Source organism: Myiozetetes cayanensis, unplaced genomic scaffold, assembly GCF_022539395.1.
Source record: "Myiozetetes cayanensis isolate MyiCay16 unplaced genomic scaffold, myiCay2020 scf6-25, whole genome shotgun sequence".
NCBI lineage: Eukaryota > Metazoa > Chordata > Aves > Passeriformes > Tyrannidae > Myiozetetes > Myiozetetes cayanensis.
Genome location: NW_026087853.1, coordinates 33,641,313 through 33,662,930, shown reverse-complemented (window position 1 = coordinate 33,662,930; position 21,618 = coordinate 33,641,313). Strand labels below are relative to the sequence as shown.

Below are 21,618 nucleotides of genomic sequence, written 5' to 3'. Positions count from 1 at the left end.
TTGTTAGTAGCAAGTATACCATATATGCTGGCAGCATTTTTTTTGCTTGGCTATTGGAATATATTGTGTTCTATTTTGAGGAGGAAAAGTTCAACTAAAGGATTTAGGCTGCCTGCTATAAATTGTTGTGCCTTTAGTATGCTTGGGATAAAGATAAAAGATTTGATAACTGGAGCCTCAAATCTGTGTAATTAGATGTCAGACTGCTCTCAGTCTCTAAATGTTCTTGGGTACTCATTTTAATTAAAGGCTAAACTGATACTTTATTATAAAAGCTAGTATTCTGTGAGAGAGATTTGTTACAAAACTGGATAAAATTTCTTGCTGTGGCACACTCAGTGAAGCTGTTTATATTTTTATTTTTTCACTGTAACTCAAATATATCAATTACATCTCTTCCTCTGTGCTCATAGCACTTCCTTGCTCCTTGATTAGACATCATGCTTTTAGACCTGAGGAGGCAGGGCAGTGGAAGAGAAACACCACTGACAGCTTATTGAACTTTTTTTTTTTAATGGAAGTAATGGAGCAATCCTCAAAATAGCTTGCTTGCTTTCCACAACTGATAACCTTCTTTCTTGTACTGAACTGTAGTAAGAAAGAAAAAGGTATGTACATAGCAATCAAAATGTAGATAGGAAGGAAGACTAAGACATGCTTGGATGGCTGTGCCAAATTTATTTTCAGGTTACAAGATACACTTTTTCTGTTTCAGTAACTTAGCTACCCAAACAGAACTATTTATTACTGAATGATAGAACGACCTGTCAGAACTATTTATTATTGAATGATAGAAAGACTCATGTCATTTTTGTCACATAATCCAAAGCTGTAATATTAAAGATGTAGATATAGCCAATAGCTGTTCTCTTCTGAAGCAGATACGGATCTGAAATTCATATATTGGTATACTTAAGTGTGTATTAGGTTTATATCATACCTGGGTCAGGTTTGAACAGCTGTTTCTCCAAATGTTGATAGAAGTAGATAATAAGCTGGTGTGAACTATTAGGTCAAGTGAAAATACAGAAAGCAGTTATTCTGGGATGCTTAAAACAAGATAGAGCTAATTATTCAGCATTGAATTGTGACCAGGTGGTGTGAATATCCTTAGAACACAAGGGTATTGATTCCTTCTTTATTATTAAAGAAATTCCTCTGAAAGCAAGTAGCTGAAGAAGCACCAAAGCCATCGTTTAATCTACCCCAATGATGGAAAGGAGGGATCTCCAGAAATAAGACCTGAATGGTGAGGAACCTCAGGAGTCCAGAAATGAGATATGAATGGTAAGGAGCCTCAGGGGTCCTTCCTGTTGATGTTCAGAATAAAGTCCTTGGAAATGTCCATTTGAGGAGCTGAAGCAAGAAGGATAACTAGACTGCATTGTAATGAAGATCTAGGGTGTTAGGCTTCGGTTTTGTGGGGTTTTGTTTTGTTTTTGTTTTGTTTGTTTTGTTTTGGGTTGTTTTGTGTGGTGGTGTTGGTTTTTTGTGGGTTTTTTTTTTTTTTTTTTAATTTGTTTTAATGGAAAAAAATTATGTATTTGTACACCAAGGAAATATTTACCACTACTAGCAGAAGAAAGGTATCTTGAGAGATGTACAGCTGTGGTAAAAAATGGATGCTAGAGCATAGTATGAGCAAATTATTCTATCAGTCATTGGACTTCACCTGAAATAAAGTGTATTGTACAGCTCAGTGTCTGAAAAAGAATTCCTCTAATGTAGGGGAGTTTGAAGAAGGGCAATAAAATCAGTAGGGGAGAGTTTCTCCTGTGATGGCACTGGGAGGGCCAAGACTTCAATTCCTTAGGAAAGAAAAGACAAATACCAAGTGTTTGTAAAACTGAGTGTTGAAGCAAGTAGGAAAGTAGAGAACTCTTGTTCTGTCTTGTAGTACAATAATAGAGAGACAATGAAGCAGAATTGAAGTTACATTTAGACTGAATCATATTCCATGCTCAGAATTTGAGCCAATTCAGAGATAAAGGTGAAGCCTGAAGGGGCAGACTGTCCTCATCTCTGCATCTCTTTGCAGCCTCTTTGCTTTCTGCAGAAATATCACCAGATATTGGCTGGTGTCAATGGGTGTTACAAAGAATGGACTTCTGGTCTGATCCCATCTGAGGTAAAGTGCCAGCATCTAAACTATTGAGAGGGCAGAAAATGGCTTCCATTCATGAAACAATGCATTTGAATGTGATAAGCCGCTTCTAGGGGAATGATCTTTTCCTGAGAGAATTAAATTATAAAGCAGTAAGGGATGTTACCAATGAGTGTGCCCATTTCTTAGTAGCTGTCTAGTGCTGAACGTTTGCCATACGAGGGACTGAAATACCTTCTGATCCTGTTACTTGCTGACCAGATATTCTAAAATAATTTTATCAGTTAAGTGAGCTATGATATTAACTTACTGAAGTGACAATATGTCTGATATTACTGTTAAACTCCAAGTAATTTACTGTCAAAAAGAAGTTGAGCAGCTATGTTGTAGTCAGTAATGTTTTTTATTGTGTAAGAGTCTAAGCCTTTTCTCTGTGGTATTTATATGCTGTCTCTTAGTTTAGAGCCTGACTGCCAAGCTCCAAAGTCCTTCCAAAGGACCTCCAGTATTTGTAAAGCTTATAGATGAAAGGGAGATAACCCAGCAGTTCTGAAATTTGCCTGTGCTCCTTTTGCATAAAGGAGAGATTTGGTTGTACAAGAGAATTTCCGTACTTTTTGCTCTTAGATAACAACCATTCAGACTTCAAAAGGGCTTTTCTAAGTCACAGGGTAGCAGGAGCTAAAAATTACCTAGAACTCTAATTCAAACAATTCTTCTCATAGTCTGAAAATACATATAAATGAATGGTTATACATGTATTGTATATATGTGTGTCTATATGCACATACATGTAAAAATCCAGCCAGACTGTAGGAAGAGGGTCAGTCTAGCTACCTCAATTTACTGTGTAAAGCTAATGGTGTCTCAGGTGCAGCAGAAATACTGTCTTTTTCAACTTTTCACTAAGTAAGATCTGACCAGGCTATGTCTTGCTCTTGCCCATTCCTCTTTGCCACTCTACCCCCATACTTCATATTTTAGTAACTCTTTCCCAGCAAAGAAAGTTCAATGCCATCTGGACAGTCAGTACGTGTTGTTTGCCAAAGCAGGCTGTAGTTGGAGCAAGGCTAGAAGGGTATAGGCAATAGGAGGGACAAGGCAAAGGAGATAGAATAGCTTTATTTTGAGACATAGAGGTTCCCTTTGAGGAAAATGGTGAAGATAAGTTACGCAAATAGATTGTGGTTTCACTGAACCAACAGATGGTTTTGAAACAAAAGCTGATGTGATACACTTTTTCAGGGTTGTTTTCAATATTTTTTTCAATAGCAAAGCAAATGATAACTAGGCATTCAAGGTTCAAGATAATTTTTCTGTTTTTTTCTTGTAGAGGAAGGTCTTGTAATCATGCACAGAACAAACAAATGGTCACTTAGGTGACAAGTGTCCTTCCACAGCCTAATGTGAATCACAGATAAACGGGTGGTGGGGAGAAGTTTTGCCAGTGGGATGAGTTATGATGTATTACTGATTTCTCAGCAATCAGAAGGTTTAATTTCTTTCTGGCAGGACTGTGGATTTTAACCTGTGGTCCACAAGGCTCCTGAGGTTTTGTGACCTGTTCCTAAAGACTCAACAGAAGGTAAGTGAGAGAAGGAAATTTCTCACTTGTAGGATTCAATTCCATAGGAGCTTGCACCTTAATTGGAAATTTTAGGGGCCTCCAAGATTGAAAAATGTTTGGAAAACACTCATGAGAAAGCCAATTACACCTGCCAAACAAATGTTTCTGCAGTTGAAGTAGTAAAGATTGCTATGGTATTTTTTTCCTGCTCTACTATAAGGCCAGTCATTTTTTCTTTCCAACCTGTTCATTGTCATGCAACGGGAATCTTTCCCTCCCTGCTCTTTGACTTTACCTGGTCAATACAGAAGTGCAAGAGTCTGGTAACCTGAACATAACAGTGTGATCGATCCCTATATAAAAATTACGTAACCTCAATGCTGAAGAACTGGCTTAGTTGCTGAATGCAGTGTCACAAAGTGACATTGACACTACCCCAAAAGAATAATCTGCCGTGAGTTCAACAGTGGAACCAGAGTATTTTCTAGTCCTAACGATAATTGAAAGAGAAAGTAATGGGCAACTTCAGGTCAGGGGGTCGTACAGGTAGCAAGGGATGTCTCTAGCAAATTGGCAGAGTGATTTAGTAGGGCCTTTTCTATAACTTAAGGAGTGATCTCATATCAGAAGTATGTATTTAAAAATAGCACTACAGACATTGCATACAGATTATATAAGAGGATTTTTCTGTTATTGTAGTCTGAGTTATATATATTTCAAAAGACATAATCTGACATAGTTCACAGCCCTGGAATGCAAAACTAATAATTGAAAAATAGTGGACCATTATTCAGCAAGTAGCTGCATATAAAAGACCTCACAAAAAAACCCCAGTTCCTATAACTTTAAAAGTAATAAGAAAATAAATCTAAGGCTAACACACATCATGAATTTGGACGTATATCTAGAAATATCCTTCTACATAGATCCTCATAGAAGCAGGCATCCTGTTTACTTTACTTTAATCTGAGATACTGTATTACAAAATATATGCTACTAATGCTGGCCACACTGGCAAGGAGCGAGCAAGGTGTCAATTTGCAGAATCTGAAGTTCCTTTGGACAACTGCTGGTAACCTCCACAGCTGTTGGTTAGGCCTACTATGTGACCAGCTTAGAATATCACCCCACTCAGGACCCTGGGGTATGAGGCAGCAGAAGGAGGCTCTGAGCATTCTGCCAGCTACTTCTCTCACTGCTCAGCCTCCTGAGGGGCAGTTCCTGTCTCAGAGAGTTTGAAATGTTAAATGTTGCTGCCTGTCCCAGAGTGATGGTCAGCACACAGAAACTGGTGCCAAAAAGCAGGATTCCTGAAATGGATGTGGGCTGGTGGGAGGGTGCACCTCCTGCAGCCGAGGAAGATGATGTCCACAGCAGGTTGGACTTCATCCCAGCTGTGCTTTCAGTGCTAAAATTAAAGTTGTGAAGAATTCCCAAAAGATAACAGCTGTGGCTGTGTTGAATCCCAGCACTGTGTGCCAGAAAACCGGTGTGCAAAGCTGTGTTGCACAGGACATCCTGTCTTACCACAATCCAGATCACTGTGCTGTAGCTGTGTCTTGATGTAGCTGTACCCCAAGATGGGAATGGCAGCCAAGTGGTAGATGTACCTGTAAGCATTCTTTTTCCAGTGCTGTGCAAGCACAAGCCCTTAGAAAGGCCATGATGAGGGAAAATTGCTGCTGCATCAGTTATGTCTGTAATCAAAGCATAATGTTGTAGGTATGTTGCATCTGTGGTGGAAATAGGCTTGAGGTTTTATATTTGGTGCTATTAGTTTGCCTCTGTGTTATTGAATGTAGCGGAAGTGAATTACCCCTTGTTCTTTTTTCTTGGAGGGTTGTGTGTATAGCTGTAAGTAGCTATAGTAAGGCACACACTAAGAAATGGTACCACGAGGAGTATTTCTGTGCTTTCTCATTTCAGACTCTAAACTTTTTCAGATATTCTTTTGAGCTGAAAATAGTCTGTTTCTGATGTCCACTCAAAATTATCCTTTAGTAGAAAAGAGTGAAAAAAGCAAAAGCCATCCTTTTAGATTTTAAAACAGATTTTCCCACTTCTAGCCTACCCAGAAATGATCCCCTTGCTCAACACAAACATCTGTGACAAGGAGTGTGAAACTGAGCTGGGGGCCTGCCTCGCTGTGCCTGCTCAGAAGGAGAAGCACTCATTAATTTGAAATTAAGATTATAAAAAGATGGGAACGTGCTTGTGGAAAGCTTATTTACTCCTTCCTGCCCACAAGAGCCTCTGTCCGTGTTGAAGGGGCAGGCTCGGTGGTCTGGAGGCAGCGATGTGCTCCCGGCCGCAGGTGCCGTTTCCCGTGGAGCGGGCGCTGCCCGCCCGGGCCGGGCAGTTGGAGCCTCGGGGCGGTTCCGCCCGGGCTGGGCCTGCCCAGGTTCCATCCCCGGTCGGGGCGGGGGGCGGCCGGTGCAGGGCGGCAGGGATGGGGGCGCTGCCGGGGCTCCTGGTGCTGCTGCTGGGGCTGGCGGCGTGCCCCGGTGCGCGGGGGGCCCGGCCCGCCGAGCCCCTGGCCGCGTGGGTGACGGTGCCGCGGCAGCTGAGCCCGCGGGCCGGCAGCGACGCCCCGGCCGTCACCTACTGGCTGAAGGTGGCGGGGCGGCCGCGGGTGCTGCGCCTGCAGCCCCGGCGGGGCCTGATCTCCCGGCCCTTCACACTGGTCACCTACGCCAAGAATGGGGTCCGCCGGGAGGAGCACCCCTTCGTGCGGGACAACTGCTTCTACCAGGGCGAGGTGCTGGGGAGCCCTGGCTCCCTGGTGGCCCTCAGCACTTGTGACAGGGGCCTCCACGGCGTGCTCTGGGTGGAGGATGATACCTTCCAGATCGAGCCCATCCCCCACGATCCAGCCTTTCGGCACATCATCTACCGCATGGAGGCCAACAACCCCATGGGCCCCACCTGCGGACTGACCCCTGAGATGCTGCAGCACCAAAAGGCTGTGCTGCCCTGGTTCAAGGCTCCAAAGGCAAACGAGGAGAACGAGGAACTGAAGGACTGGTGGACGCACACCAGATATGTCAAGATGGCAGTGGTTGTGGACAATGTGCGCTTTGTGAAGTCAGGCAGGAATGAATCTGAAGTCTTGAGGCAAGTCATGGAAGTCATCAACATTGGGGACATTCTGTATAAGCAGCTTTCTGTCCGGCTGTTTCTAATAGGATTGGAGATATGGACCGAAAGGAACTTGATAAATATTACTAAATCTCTTGGCAAGGTACTTAGTGACTTTAACAATTGGCGAAAGTCAAATCTGTCACAACGGATGCGCCATGATGTTGCTCACTTATTTGCATTTCAGAGCTTTGGAAGCACCTTGGGATTGGCATTTATAGGGACAGTATGTGATAACCACTGGTCATCAGCTGTTGCTTCCTTCACAGAGAAAAAGTTGTCCACCTTTTTTATCACATTTGTCCATGAGCTGGGCCATAATCTTGGGATGAGCCATGATAAACCAGACTGTAAATGCAAACGAGATAAATGCATTATGTACGAAAGCAACGCTGACACTGATGCGTTCAGTGACTGCAGTTACAAATACTACTTTGACCTGCTTGTACGTGGCGCCGACTGCCTTCGTCAACCACCAGAACCTGGCACTTTCTACACCTCAAAGCATGAATACTGTGGGAATAAGATATTAGAAAGCGGAGAGCAATGTGACTGTGGTTCAGAATCAGCCTGCAGAAAGGATCCTTGTTGCCACCCGAACTGTACGCTTACTGTAGGTTCAGTCTGTGCATCTGGAAAATGCTGCAAGAACTGTAAGGTCCTTCCAGCGGGAACAGAGTGCAGAGAAAGTACTGGCAGCTGTGACCTGCCAGAGTATTGCAATGGGATTTCCCCTCAGTGTCCACTGGATGTCTACCTACAAGATGGAACCCCTTGCAAAGGTGATGCTTACTGCTATCAAGGAAAATGTTCTTCCCACAGTAAACAGTGCCAGGATCTCTTTGGCAAACAAGCCAGGGCTGCTTCTTTAGATTGCTTCAAAGCAGTGAATACTCAAGGTGACCGGTTCGGTAATTGTGGTATTCGCAACAATATCCATTTTACAAAATGCACTACTGAGAATGTCTTATGTGGTAGGATTCAGTGTGAAAACATAGTCAAATTACCTCCCTTGCAGAACCATGTAACACTACTCCAAACTCCTGTTGGAGATAAAAATTGCTGGGGTCTTGACTATCACGTAGGGATGCCAGGAGCTGATGTGGGAGCTGTGGAAGAAGGCACACCGTGTGGTAGTGATATGCTTTGTATCAACAGGACATGTGTTAGTGTATTACTGCTGAACTACGACTGTAACCTGACAAAGTGTCATGACAGAGGATTGTGTAACAATCGTAAGAACTGTCACTGCGAGTATGGCTGGGCTCCTCCATACTGTGAATTGGAAGGATTTGGAGGTAGCATTGACAGTGGACCCCCTCCAGCCACGAAGATTTCTCACAGAGCAAAAGTAAGACTAATACTACTTACTTTTCTTTGTCTCTGTTTCCTTGGAGTAAACCTTACCATGCATTATAGACAGGAAGTAGTGGGATGGCTTAGGAGAATAAAGGCCCAATTCCACAGAATACTGCAGTTATTTCAAAGACTGAAAAAAACAGAAGTACCTAAAGAAGACTCACCTAATGATGAGTCAAAATCCACTGAAGACCAACAAGCAGTAGCTTTGGATGCTCCTGGGAAATCTCACTTTAGCAAAACCATCTGATAATATCATCAAAATAATTCAACACATTCTGAATAGCTCTCATCTCATGTGATATCATTAAATGCAGAGTAAAAGTTATCTTTGTTTATTTTAAATTAATAAATGCAGGCAGTAAGGCCTGCTGTTCTTTTTACGCTGAGCTCTTAAATTGCCGTAGTTAGCTAAACTGTAGGTATAGTGTTTATGCTTCATATCAACAGTTTAAAAATGCAAACTTCTTAAGAAGATAACATAAATTATCTGTAGATAAATTATTTGCTTCCATTTACTCCTTCATCTAATGTTTTCTTCGATTCAGGGAGAGAGTGTTTGTGATCATTTGGCTTCTGTCATTCGTTAAGAACCAAAGAGAAAAAATTGCTCTTTCAGTCTCCACTGGGTTCCTTGCAACACAAACCATTCTATGATTCTATGATTTAATTCACATCTGTGACACACAAACAGGCAAGATACAGGTATTGCAGTGAGATGCAGGTGTCTGTTTCATAAGTGTTTCCAACTGTTTAAGGGAGCAGCCCTTCAGGAGGGAGGTAGATCATAGGAAACGGGTTCTTCATTTTTTGAGAGAGTAGAGAAGCATTATCCAGGTCACACCAGTAAGCATTACATTTTTGAACCATCAGAGGTATACATCAGCAGTGCAGTGGCACCAAATCTGACATTTCACAAGAACAAATTGTCTTTATTTTCTGGAAATTTTCCAGTGCCTTGAGTGATGGCTTCTTCTGAGAAGTGTTGTGTATTTTATAGTCACTAAGAGGAGCTGGTTGTGGGGTTGCACAAGTTAAATGAATTTCTAAAGTATTTGGAACTATTCTGCAAGTTTTCCCCATGCAGAATTCCTGCAATATTTGATTGATGTTTTATCTGATTTTCTCGGGAAGTTTCTCTTGGTTTATGATGTGTTTCTTAATGCTATAACTGAATGGGTCCCTGCAGCTCTACAGAGTGCCACACAGAAGTACTGTGGTTTTCATTTTTTTTTAACACAAGATAAAATGTGTCTTAACTTGTGAAAAAATATGAGGGACATGGAAATACCGTTCAATAACTTTAAATTTTATTATTTGTATTATAGCAGTGACTAGATTTTTCTATCAGATCAGCAGGAAGAGGATTCTGTAGTCCAGATTACAGTGAAAACTTTTTTCTAAAGGTCTGGTGTTTCTGGATTAAGGGCTATAATGCATTTGTCTGCTAACAAAAGAATATTTGTATTTAGAAAGCAAAGAGGACATTTTTAGCAAACTTTCTATAAAGGCAGGATTAGTAGCCCAATACTTGCAACATTTGGGAAGAAATATGTTTATGACTCTACAAATGATGATGGTCAACTATAGATGCCTTCCAAATATGAAATTTATGTTTTTAGAATACACATTTTCCTGTAATACTTTTTTTTTCCTCCATAATCATGTCCTGTATCCAAAAAGGGCTGGTTAAATTATGATTGGATGTGAAATACAAAGGATGTGATTCACAGTTTTTCATGGCTTTTTGTCTACAGCAAATAGATCTTTACATAATTATCTATATTTGGGGAAATGAGGTAACACATTGTTTGTTCAGCAGGCTATGCTAATTGTCTTGATAAAACATGGATAGTTTTGATTAGGTGAAGAAAACTTAATCCTGTGTTTATGTCAAATGACAGAATAACTGCCCTTTGACTAACACCCCAAATTTATTCCTTATAACCAGAGACCTTTTTCTGGGGAGCGTGGGGGGAGTGTTCTCTGAGAAATAACAATAGTAATGCAGGTGTTGCTAACAAGGGATACTTGACAAACAAGGGGGATGTGGAATAGTCAAAAGACAGAGATAAAAAGTAACACAAGCACTACACCCATCACCTTCCAACCAGCTATACGCAACTGGTAAGTACTGGCAGACTTTTTTTAATTTTGCTTTTTAAATAGATAAAGAGTGGCAGAAATTCCAGACTGCCATCTTGATGGCTGCCTATTGCTGATTGATACTGTACCATAAATTGCCAAGTATAGATCTGTGCTGAGACCAGAAAAAAGTTAGAGAGTAGGGGAGTTTTTATTTACAGACCTGCATGCTGAAGAGACAGAGGTGTAAAAGAAAGCACAATTTAGGATATTTGCAAATGTAGTTTTGGAAAGGACAAAGCAATAAAATGCTGTAGTTTCCATTTTTCTCTATGCTTAAAGATTGATCTAAGAAAACCATGACTTAACTGGGAGGAGGCTTTCAGGGAGCTTTGGATAGGAGTATTTCTGTACAGTTTTCTTCTATTTTTGCTTAGGCCATATAAGCAAGACAAACACGTATCCCAACAAACCCAGTTGGTGTTTTATAAAAAGTGTGAGCTGCCTTGCTAAGGTTTTCTCTTTGAAAATATTGTTGTTTCTGATTTTACCATAGCTATTTGATTCTTGTGGTAGTTTGTTAGAAATGTCCCACTACTCTGAAGATGCTGCTCTGAAGGTGCTAGGAAGGTTCAATTCTAAGTTTAGTCCTAATCTTTCTGGTTTCCCCTTTTTTTTCGGTCATAGTTTTAATTACCTTTTAAAATGCTTTAAGTGGATGCTAGAACTTGGTTAATGTATAAGTCACTTGAATATGGAAGAGGCAGCCTGCAAATGCTGCTGCACCATCTCCCAAGGGATGAGGGTCAGTGAAGTACTTGAAATGGTGCTGGAGGAAATAAGAAGACACAGTCTGGTCTAGTGGAAGGTGTCCCTGCCTGTGGCAGGGGGTTTAGAACTCTGCTCTTTAAGATCCCTTCCAACCCAGGGCATTCTGTGATTCTGTGAAATGGCCTGTGCCAGTACAGTAAGGTGTAAAGTCTTAGGTAGCTGTTAACACGTGGCAGGCCACTTAGTGATAGGTGAAGCCTGGAGCTGCCTAAGAGTAAGTTACAGCAATAATATACAACAGATATATAAAATATACAACATATATTCATGTTTCTTGTTTGAAATCTCTTCCTAGCTAAAGCAGACTTATAACAACAGTTAATATCATAGTTATCAGATCAAGATAAAATTGGGTTTGTTATAAACCAAGATTGTCATCTCTAAAATACATTAAACTGCTGCTAACAAACAGTATGTATCTTCAAGGAGTTTGCCAATTACCTCACAGTTGCTCACTCACTCTTCTCCCACCCCTCCCCAGTGAGAAGGAGATTTGGAAAAGAAAAGGTAAACCTCATGGGTTGAGATAAAACCAGTTTAATAACTGAAAGAAAACAAACCAACCAACCAAATAAAAACAGAACCCAAGAGAAACAAGGGATGCACAGTAAAATTGCTCACCACCCACTGGCCGATACCCATTCCATCACAGAATGTGTTTTGCCCCCCTTCCAGGTAACTCCCCCACTTTATATACTGAACACGTATATGTGTAGAACTAGACTGTTCTATCGTATGGAATATCCCTTTGTCCAATTTAGGTTACCTGTTCTGGCTATGCTCCCTCCCAGGCTTTTGTGCACCTTCTCACTGGCAGAGCATGAGACACTGAAAAGTCTTCATCTCCTCCACTTAAGGTTAACACTACTTAGCAACAAGAAAAACATCATTGTGTTATTAACGTTATTCTTATACTAAATCCAAACAACAGAGCACAGTACCAGTTACCAAGGAGAAAATGAACTCTATTCCAGCCGAAACAAAGACAGGGGGAAAAATAATGGATGGTTGCTGTGCAAGTTTTATCGTGCAGTGTTCCTATTTAATGGCCACAAAAGGTATAGATATCCAGGACAACATAACTCTGTGAACTGGACTGAAGCAGGTGTGAAACTGAATGCTGTGCTCAACCATTTTAAGAAGTCTTCCTGTGATGGACAAATCATGGTTTTGCTCATCATCGCAGATGTAATTGGACCTTGAATACCTGTCTCCCACCTCTGAGGCAGGGGTTCTAACACCCAGCTTAGCACTAAGCATTAATGTTGTAGCATTAAGGCACGTAGCACACTCTAATTCAGAGATCCATCACCCAGATTACCTCTCCCTATTAAATTCAGGAATCCAAAAGTGCAGATCATCTGGGAATGATTGCAGTAAAAAATATTTGTTCTCTATACTGTAATACCAAACAAACCATTTGATAGTGTAACACTGAGGACCAGAGCAGCTGATCCTCATTTTCATCAGAGAGGTTCCTGCAACATGTAGATGTGGCTGTCCTTGTAGTGCCAAGCAATCAGGCAGTTTAATTGGATCAGGCCTGTTCATTGTTCCCTGTTGCCATGTCTGTATTGACATACTTGTAGCATGTGCTGAAATAGATAAGGATACAGTTTAATAAGGAAATAAGTAATGATAAATTTTGCCTCGCTGTTTATTTCCGAATAATCTGTTGGTTCAAGAAATCCCTGTCATACAGAGTGCCAGGTTCAAGTGGCTCCTCTGTTAGACAGCAAGTTGAACTACTTTGCCCTTTATTGCTAGGTAATTATCTGTAGAGTTTTGAGGAAATTTCTCATATCCTTAAACCAAATGCCTTGTACAGGGCATAGTTAGGTATTTATTGTTGCAGCAGTGGCAGTCAGCATGTACCATTTGTGTTTCTTAATCTAGAGCATCACTTTATTGCATCGCAGGATATGTAGGCAATGGTACAGGCTTTTGCTCCTGCCCATCACTGTCTGATCTGCTTTTTAGTTTGCTGTGAGGCCAGTTAAAAGGGTTGGGAACAGGTCAGACATCTCTCTCTGCTACGCTCCCCCTAGACAACAGTCACACCTTAACCTTCCTGAGGAAGCCAGCTCCAGCCTGGGGAGCAAAGCACGGCCAGTCACAGATGCCGCGCAGGATCCGGGGAAGGTGCGGGGGCAGGAGAACGCTGTGCTGGGTTCCCCTGGGCCCGCTCCTCTCCCTCCCCTGCGGTGAGCGCCCGGGGCCGTCCGTCGCAGGACGCGCTGGCACCGCTCCCCCGGCGGGACTACAACTCCCAGCGCTCCGCGGCGCGGCCCGGCGGCGGCGGCCGAGGAGACGGCAGCGGCTGCCCCGGGAGTCGAGTTCTTCAGGCCGCAGCATGAACGGCAGCGTGGCGGGCGGCGGCTACGCCGAGGAGATCATCAGCTTCACCCGCAGACCTTCAGGTAAGGCGGGGGGGCCCGCCCCGCGCCGGGCCCGGGCGCCTCCCGGGCCGGGGCAGCCGCGCCGAGGCCTGCGGAGCCCCCGGGGAGGCCGGAGCGGGAGGCGCGGTGGTGGCGGGGGCTGGCGGGGCTGCCCTGGTGGGTTACTGGGACGGCGGGAGGGCCCGGCGGCGAGTTGTCGGCGAGTTGTCGGCGAGGTGCCGGCGAGGACGGGAGGGAGGGCGGGCAGCCATGCGGTGAGGGAGAGCTGGCTGGGTCAGGCTCGGTCCTCTGCGGGAGCCCCGGCCGGTGTCCCGGTGAACAACTCGCCCCTGGTTTTCCCAGGAAGTTGCTATCTCCGGTGGAGCTCCTGTTGCTTCCAAGTAAGGTGGCAGGCGTTGAGCGCCCAGCCGCGTTGGATACCCTGAGTCAGGGGCCATTTGAAAATCGTGTGTCCCAGTGACCATGCCCTGTAGTGTCGGCTTGGCGGTCATTGTACAGGGTAGCGTGAGGGGCTTCTGGGTGGTGAGAGAGAGGAGCACAGGCTGGAGGGGAGAGGGAACGGGGCAGTCCTTGGGGCATTGCTTTGGCTTTGCTGTTCAGGATTTATGATGTCATTCAAATCACACTTTCAGAAGTGAGGCAAGTTGGCACCAAATGTACGACTCTGGAGCAGAATCCTGGCTCTAAAGAACCTGGCTCTAAAGAACCTCTGGAGTGAAATCCTGGCTCCAGGGAGGCTTCGGAGCTACAGTTTTGTGCTTGAGGCCTTGTCTTTAATTGAAACAGGCGCAAAAGAAAACGTGGCAGCCCTTCTGTCTGCCTGCACAACTGCTGGGTGCAGCTGCTGGCCGGCCTTGGCTCCATGGGCCCCCAGGGACTGCAGCACCCACAGCGTTGGCCTGTGTGCCGTTTTCCGTTCTCTGGGGTGAAGGTAGTTCCTGGTAGGTCCTGGCCTCTGTGCTGGCAATCAGAACCCAGAGGATGGGCCCGGGGTGCAGTCCTCTGCCTCCCCTGCTCATCAGAACAGCCACTGGTCTCAAAGCTGCTAGCCCTGCCTGCAACCTGCAACCCTACAACCATGAGCTCAAGCTAATGAAGCCGTGCTTGTCAGTGAAAGCTGTTTGCTAGACAAAGCCGGTTCTGATGGGAAAGCTGTTTCCATACATTTGGGAATCTAAAATTTTGAGGGAGGTGGAAGGGAATGTTGAAGTGCAGAGTTGAGAATGGTCTTGAATGTGGCCACTGTGATTTAAGTCTGGTTGTTAAGATGGGCTGTGCATTTTTAGTTAGGCTTCTAACTATGTTACTTGATTTGAAGGTTCTACAGCCCCTTATGGCCTTGATGTACTTACCATATGAATTATTATTCATTTCTGTGGAAGGAACAAAACATTATTATTTGTGAAGCACAATGTAATAACATAGTCTCCCGAATCAGAGTTTTGACTGCAACTTGTTAAAATAGGTCTGATGCTAAACACCTCTGGCAAAAGTTTGCTGAGGTGTTGAATGTATTTGCAGTGGCAAAATGGTGTGTATACACCTCTTTTTCAACTTTCCTTGTATTTAGTTTCTTTTCCTAATCATGGCAATCATATTTTTTTCATGTCTCTTTGAGGGAATTTTTTAGTTTCAGGGAGGGTAAATGAGGCATAGTGAGTCTGCAGCCTCAGGGAGGATGAGAAGTTTAGCCCAGAGCCTGCTTTTAAAGCTTTGCCATTCTGCTTCTGGTCCCTTTTAAACTAGAGACTTAGTGCCATGTGCTCCCTTCCTCCCCTTGCTCCTTTTCTTCTGGCTGTACTGTGTCTCTTTTTATGGCTGCATGAACTGTAAGGAGTAGAACAGTAGAGAGCTCAAGGAATTATAGGGAAGATATTTTTAGCCAGAGTGGCAGTTTAAGTGCTGGAAAGGCACAGTGAAAAAGTCCTGTGAATACTGAACTTGATCTAGCATGAATTGCTGCTTCTTCATCAAAAAGATTTGCCTCTGCTGATGAAAGCTGTGACTTAGGATTATTTTTCCAATTGCGGATGAAAAGTTGCAAAATATATATTTTTTTCATATATATATATATATCAGTGAGGGTTTTTATGTATATGAAAGAGAATCAATGTCAGAGAAACTCTGACTCCTTCTTTCTGGCTTTTTAATAAGTGCTGATTAAACCTTATACTTTCCGTAGTATTGATTTCCCCTGTTCCCAGGGTGTTGGCTTTGTGGCAAATAATTTTCAGGTTTGTGGATTTTTAGGTTTTTTTCTTTTTAATTTCCATTGAAGGGTGTGTTATTATCCACGATTGCCCCTTCTTGGAACAGGTATGAGTCTAGTTGAAATGTCAGGGTTTGTTCAATTTACTCTCGCTTTCATTTTCTTCCTCACTTGTCTGAAGCTGCCAGGAAGGGAAGTATTAAAAAAAAAAACAACAAAGTGTGGCAAGATTGCAGTTAATATTTCTTTACTTCCCAACTGTAGATGCCCACTTGAAATAACATGACTCATTTTATAAATCCTTTGATCTCCTATGACTGATTTAAAATGCTGCTTCCCAGCAGGCATAAGGTGGTTTTACTTTCATTTGCAACTCCCCTTCTCAAGGTTTCTAGCCACAGCTTTGAGTGAAGAGAAGAAAGAAAGTGAAAACAAGTAAATCGGCCTGGCTGAACATTGGCAAAATTTACCTTCAGCTGTTCTTGACTATAACTTTTGGATGACTGGTCTGTGTCAGGAAAAAAAAGTTGTTTTTTTTTCATTTGCTTTGATTGTGTATTTGATTTTTGTTTTTTTTTCTTTTTTTCTTAGCTTTTCTTTCCCTTTTTTCTTTGTAAGCCTCTTCTTAGGCAATTTTTCCTGTCCCTTGTCATGTATTCTTATTTATAGACCAACTTAGCTGCATGAGCAGTGGGGAATGTGCTCTTGTAACCTGTAGTTTTCTGGATTCTGAATTCAATTTGTTCTTCTGGGTTTCAATGAAGCAAGAAATTTTAACTTTAATCTAGAAGCTGAATCCAGCTAGATATCTGTAACTGAGGCTTACTTTAAAGAACAATAAAAAATGGCAAAAATATAAAGTGGACATCAGTTCTGTTTAATGTATAAATATTCTTTTTTTGTTTTGCTTTAAATCTGTGAACTTTGTCTTTATTTCCTGTCACATTTTGAATTCATGAAACAGAACAAAATGATTACATGCAATTTGAAGTAGGTTCATGTAGGCTAGTCTTATTCTTGGAGGCAAAGCACACCAATTCCAGCTCCTGGGATATGGATGGGTAGCCTTCTGAGCCCTAGTAGAGTTCTGTTTGCCTGTTTCCTCATCATCTCTAGACAGGTTCTGATGTTTCTTGCCTTTCCTCACTCTGTTTCCCCGCTCACAAAATGCTTGTCAGGCATGATTTCTTGTTGCTCAAAGGTAATGATTTACTATAGCCCCATGCAAAAGGCAAAATGATTTAATTTTCTTTCATGCTGTGCTGAAGAAGTGTGTTCCCGCTGAGGGCTGAATTGGCATCTCAGAAATCATAGCATGGCCCTCAGTATTCCCCAACACCCTAAATACAGCTCACCGTATTTTGTGGAATGAAGCATCTGGTTCCTCAGGCCTTTAGTGTCTCTCCTCTGCTTTCAAGACTGGTTTCATGAGAATAACATTTCTAGACAGTGATAGTTTAAAAGGATGATGTAGATTTGTGCGCTGTGAGTTGTAGTCTGGTGGAGAAAGGGCAATGGGCAATTCCCAACAAGCAAGACAGCAAGAATGTCTGAAGCTTTGAGCTTTTTCTCATCGATTTTCTCTTTGGCTTACTTTAGGGCTGGGCTTCAACATTGTTGGTGGGACAGATCAGCCATACATTTGCAATGACAGCAGCTTCTATGTCAGCCGGATCAAAAAGAATGGGGCAGCTTACCTTGATGGCCGATTACAAGAAGGAGATAAAATTTTAGCGGTAAGCCCTGTCCTCTGTCGCCCCGTGTGTTCTTGAAGTGCTGTTATCAGTGATGTGATACAAGAGGCAGGTTTGCCATCGCAGTGCACAGAGAGGAATGATGTGGTCAATGCAATTAGGTGATGCTGAACAGTCTCCATGGAGGAGCTATCTTGGGGGTCTGGGGAGAGCTTTGAGTGCTGCCTCCATACATGTGCTCATCTCTTTTGCCTTCTTGATTTGTCTCAGAAGCACTCCTTGGTGCTGCATTTGTGTTTCCTCTGTGACTTGCCTTCCTAAGGTTATAGAATCCATCAGAATTTGTCTTGTTCACAATGGATTGTCATTAATACACGTGTAAATAAAGGTTTTCGATTTTTTGACTTGTAATCCATGATTACTGATCCTTTTGCTCATGGGGATTTTTTAACTATAAAACCTCTAGGCCAAAAAATTCTTGTCTTCATTTCAGCTCCTGAGGAATAATACAGGCTGCTTCTCCTTTTAGAAAAATGTTTTAAGATGACTGATGTTCAGTCCCACTGGTTCTTCAGTCAGTTGGTAATCATACAAGACAATATGCTTTACCAAGTGATGGGTGAAGAAGTAGCATCTTCTAGTGTGATACACAATCTTTAAATACTCCCTAATTTTATTTTACACTTGATTATTATGTTCCACATGCAATATTTTTAGCCTCTATAGACTGCCTTGCACTAGTTGGAGCCTATTACTGATCCATAAAACAATCCTATGTTAAACAGAGAATATTATCCTATCTTTTCTTGACAGTTTAATATTTATGTACTTGTGTTTGGGGTATCTAAATATGAAAGAGAAGGGAGGTGCTGGATGTGATCTTGGGGGATACAGTTATGGGTAATGGGGATGAAAATAAAAAATTAGGATGAATATAATCACTTAGTGAATGAAATCAAGTAGGCTATAAAGCCTTCTACCATGATGTATTATTTTAATTTAAGAAAAATCCTACCACTTTCAGGGGGATGCCAATAGGTATATAAGTGTTTTTGTTTTGTTTTGTTACATCAGTGTGCTTTTAAATGTGTGTTTACAACATATTCTCAAGCAGTGGGATTTCAAAGATGCACCCATAGAGGGAACAATGTGGGAAAGAGACTCATAATAATAATTTTGCTGTGGCTGCTCTTTTGTTTTCATTAGCTGTCAGAATCACACCTTTGATTTGTTTCCAGTAAAGCAACAGCATCAGAAGTTGCTATTGACACAACTGTGGTCTTATATTCTGATTTTGCTTCTAGGTAGTTTTTTTAAGTATCCTCAGTGTTTTGGCTTGAAGTTTCTCATGTTCTGCCTCATCATATAAAAATTCATCTATAATATGAGGGGATGAATATGGATATTGCTGATTATAGTATCATGCCCCAAATGCAGAATTTTGTGAAAGATGAAGATTTTTATCTCCTTCCTATGTTAGGCTGCATCATTAAAAATTTGCTTTTTTTTGTCTTCAGCATCTGGTTCTCCTTTTCCTTTTTTGCTAGGTCAATGGCAAAGACTTGAAGGATTTGCGGCACCAGGATGCTGTGGAACTGTTCAGGAACACAGGCTATGATGTGTCTCTGAAAATTCAGCGCAGGGTATGTTTTACCTGTTTCTTAGGGTTATTTCTGGCTCAGCTTAGACTGGTTTTTATGATTGGTAGCTGTCTGTTTCATAAGGAAGAAGAGTACTGTGTCCAGGTGCTCAGTGTGACATGTGCATATAAAAATCTTGTTTGACATAAGGCCTTCTCTAGTTGCCATGGCTGTAATTGTCTGTGTATTGCTTTGTAACAGTATCAGTGAAGAGATGAGTTTGGAGAAGTCTCCAGATTTTTGTTTTGGTGGAGTATGGTGTGTTTGCTCACAGATCTCCTTTCTCAGAGGTAAAGGTTTGTCTGCGAAGACAGAATCTCAAGTTCTCCAGTTTTGTTTCAATGGCCAAAATCTTACTGGACACAGAATTCCTCTGTTGTTTTCAGAGGTCATCACTCATGTTAGTGTAGAGGTGTGTGTGTGGCCACCACTACAAGAAAGACACTGAGGTGCTGGAGTGTGTCCAGAGAAGGGCAGTGAGCTGGTGAGGAGTCTGGAGTACAAGTCTTATGAGGAGCAGCTGAGGGAACTGGTGTTGTTTAGTCTGGAGAAAAGGAGACTCAGGGGAGACCTTATCGCTCTCTACAACTGCCTGAAAGGAGGTTGTAGGGAGGTGGGTGTCAGTCCCTTCTTCTGAGTAAGAAGCAATAGGACAAGAGATGTCCTTAAGTTACACCAGGGAAAGTTTAGGTTGGCTATTAGGAAGAATTTTTTCACTGATTGTCAAATGTTGGAACAGGCTGTTGAGGGAAGTGATTGAATCACCATCCCTGGAGGCATTTAAAAAATGTGTAGATGTGGGGCTTAATTTAATGGTGGACTTGGCAGTGCTGGGTTAATGGTTGGATGTGATGATCTTAGAGGTCTTTTCCAACCTAAAGGATTTTACAGTTATACAAAATGTTGACTGCTATAGTTTGAATGTACTGGCACTATTTGAGATATAAGCAGAGAGGAATCGTTAATCCTCTGTTAGCATTGAATCCTTAATTCCAGGGTAGCATTGAAATTGACAAAGGAAATGCTGATCAACCTCAAGCATGCTGGTGGGGAGAGGGGGGTTGAGATCCCTTTTCTACTCTCTTAGCAAAGGAGTAAGTCTTCTGGACCAGCGTACAGGGTAGGTAAGAAAAACAGAGATAACTAGTGATGTCCTTTTCCTCGTAATGGGCAGAAAGTGGTGTGGTGGGAAGTGATCAGTGGATGACTGGGTATGTGTGTGTTATTGCTTCTGCTGTATCCTGCTACAGTATGTTAGAGTCCTAGTTTACACGAATATGACTGCTAGTGACTGGTACTCTGCAGTTAAGCTCAGTCCATCTAAAGCTGTTTTAACCTTCCCGTGTGTGGAGTTCACAGATAGTGGGGAAACTATCTTGAACATCCTTATGGAAACACCTGGTCCAGACACCAAACTGGAGGGTCTCCTGTGATGGGTTCTGACACAAATAACTTTTTTTTTCCTTGTAGTTGCAGCCACAAAATGGCCCTGTGGGTCATCAAAGCGATGGAGAATCAGGTGGGCTTCCTCTAGCAGCCATTCTTGTGCCAGGCTTGGCGCTTGCCGCAACAGCAGTCTGGATCTTGCTGAGGTATCGACAGCGGATGTGAAGAGTTCACGTTTGGGATATCACTGCGTATTTTACACAGCTATGATGTAATTTAAACGTAGAGAATCAACAATCGTATCACAGACTGATGTCAAAAAGGATCATTGCCTATCATCAAAGCTGCTGCTGATGTTCTTATATATTGATTTTGTTACAGGGTTGATGGAAACAGAGAGAAAAAGGGGAAGGGAGAAGACTATTTATGTGAAGAGTGGGATAGTTGTTTTTTTGACAAATCTGAGGAGTTTTTGCCACCCTCCTCTATTTTGCACCACGAACTTTCAAACACACTCATCTATTCCACATTTTAAGATGTAACTGTTGGTTAAAGGGTGAGGGAGTTGGGTGGTTTTAAATCAAAAATATTTTCTAGAGGCTTTGCCCTTGTTTCCACAGAATTTTTCCTTGAAACTAATGATCCCTGTCTGAAGCATGAATAATAAAAGGCAATACAGAGGGTATATTATTTTTTCCATTGAATTTTTGTTGGTTGTTGCTAAATAAGTACCTTAAGAAAAATGTGTAAAATCTTATATGTGGTTTTGCAGGTAAAATCATCGGCATAACTGCTGATTTAACAGTGATATGCAGTATTGGTGAGGTATTTTGCCAGTTGTGGAAAGACAGAAGATAGCCTGCCACTAGAAAAAGGTTTTGTTTGTCAAAATGTCTGCTCCTTCTTGAGTCAGGGTTGTAAGAGAAAGCTTTCCACAAAATGGTAGCATACTGGAGAGAGACAGACAGACAACTGATTCACAAGGGTAAGTGGAGGCAAGAGATTTGAGCATACTGAAGCTGCAGAAGAGCCTTTAAATAGTAATAAAGTCCCTCCATTCATCAACTGGATTAAGTCTGCATCTCTCAGGTTAAAGGTCTGGTTTGGGGGTTATTTTTTTCATGGGGAATACTTCAGATTAAAACATGATGTTCAGTTAGAACATCTCATGATGATTGAAAGAGAGAAGCTGAGAGCAGGCTGGGA

The 21,618-nt window shown here is 42.2% G+C and overlaps 2 protein-coding genes across 3 annotated transcripts; both read left to right on the top strand.

The window, feature by feature from the left end:
* Window positions 1–1,625: 1,625 nt before the first annotated feature.
* On the top strand, window positions 1,626–13,191 carry LOC126651268 (disintegrin and metalloproteinase domain-containing protein 20-like). 2 transcript variants are annotated; one of them, XM_050336988.1, is made up of 2 exons: window positions 1,626–2,128; window positions 3,617–13,191. In XM_050336988.1, the coding sequence occupies exon 2, from the start codon at window positions 5,968–5,970 to the stop codon at window positions 8,416–8,418; it is 2,451 nt and encodes an 816-aa protein (XP_050192945.1). In that variant the 5' UTR covers window positions 1,626–2,128; window positions 3,617–5,967; the 3' UTR covers window positions 8,419–13,191. The 2 variants fall into 2 exon arrangements, with proteins under 2 accessions (XP_050192945.1, XP_050192946.1); XM_050336989.1 differs by having other exon boundaries at window positions 1,626–3,689; window positions 5,747–13,191.
* Window positions 13,192–13,348: 157 nt separating this feature from the next.
* On the top strand, window positions 13,349–21,164 carry SYNJ2BP (synaptojanin 2 binding protein). Its single transcript, XM_050336992.1, has 4 exons — window positions 13,349–13,504; window positions 17,292–17,428; window positions 18,934–19,029; window positions 20,497–21,164. The coding sequence occupies exons 1-4, from the start codon at window positions 13,438–13,440 to the stop codon at window positions 20,635–20,637; spliced, it is 441 nt and encodes a 146-aa protein (XP_050192949.1). The 5' UTR covers window positions 13,349–13,437; the 3' UTR covers window positions 20,638–21,164.
* The last annotated feature ends 454 nt before the right edge of the window (window positions 21,165–21,618 follow it).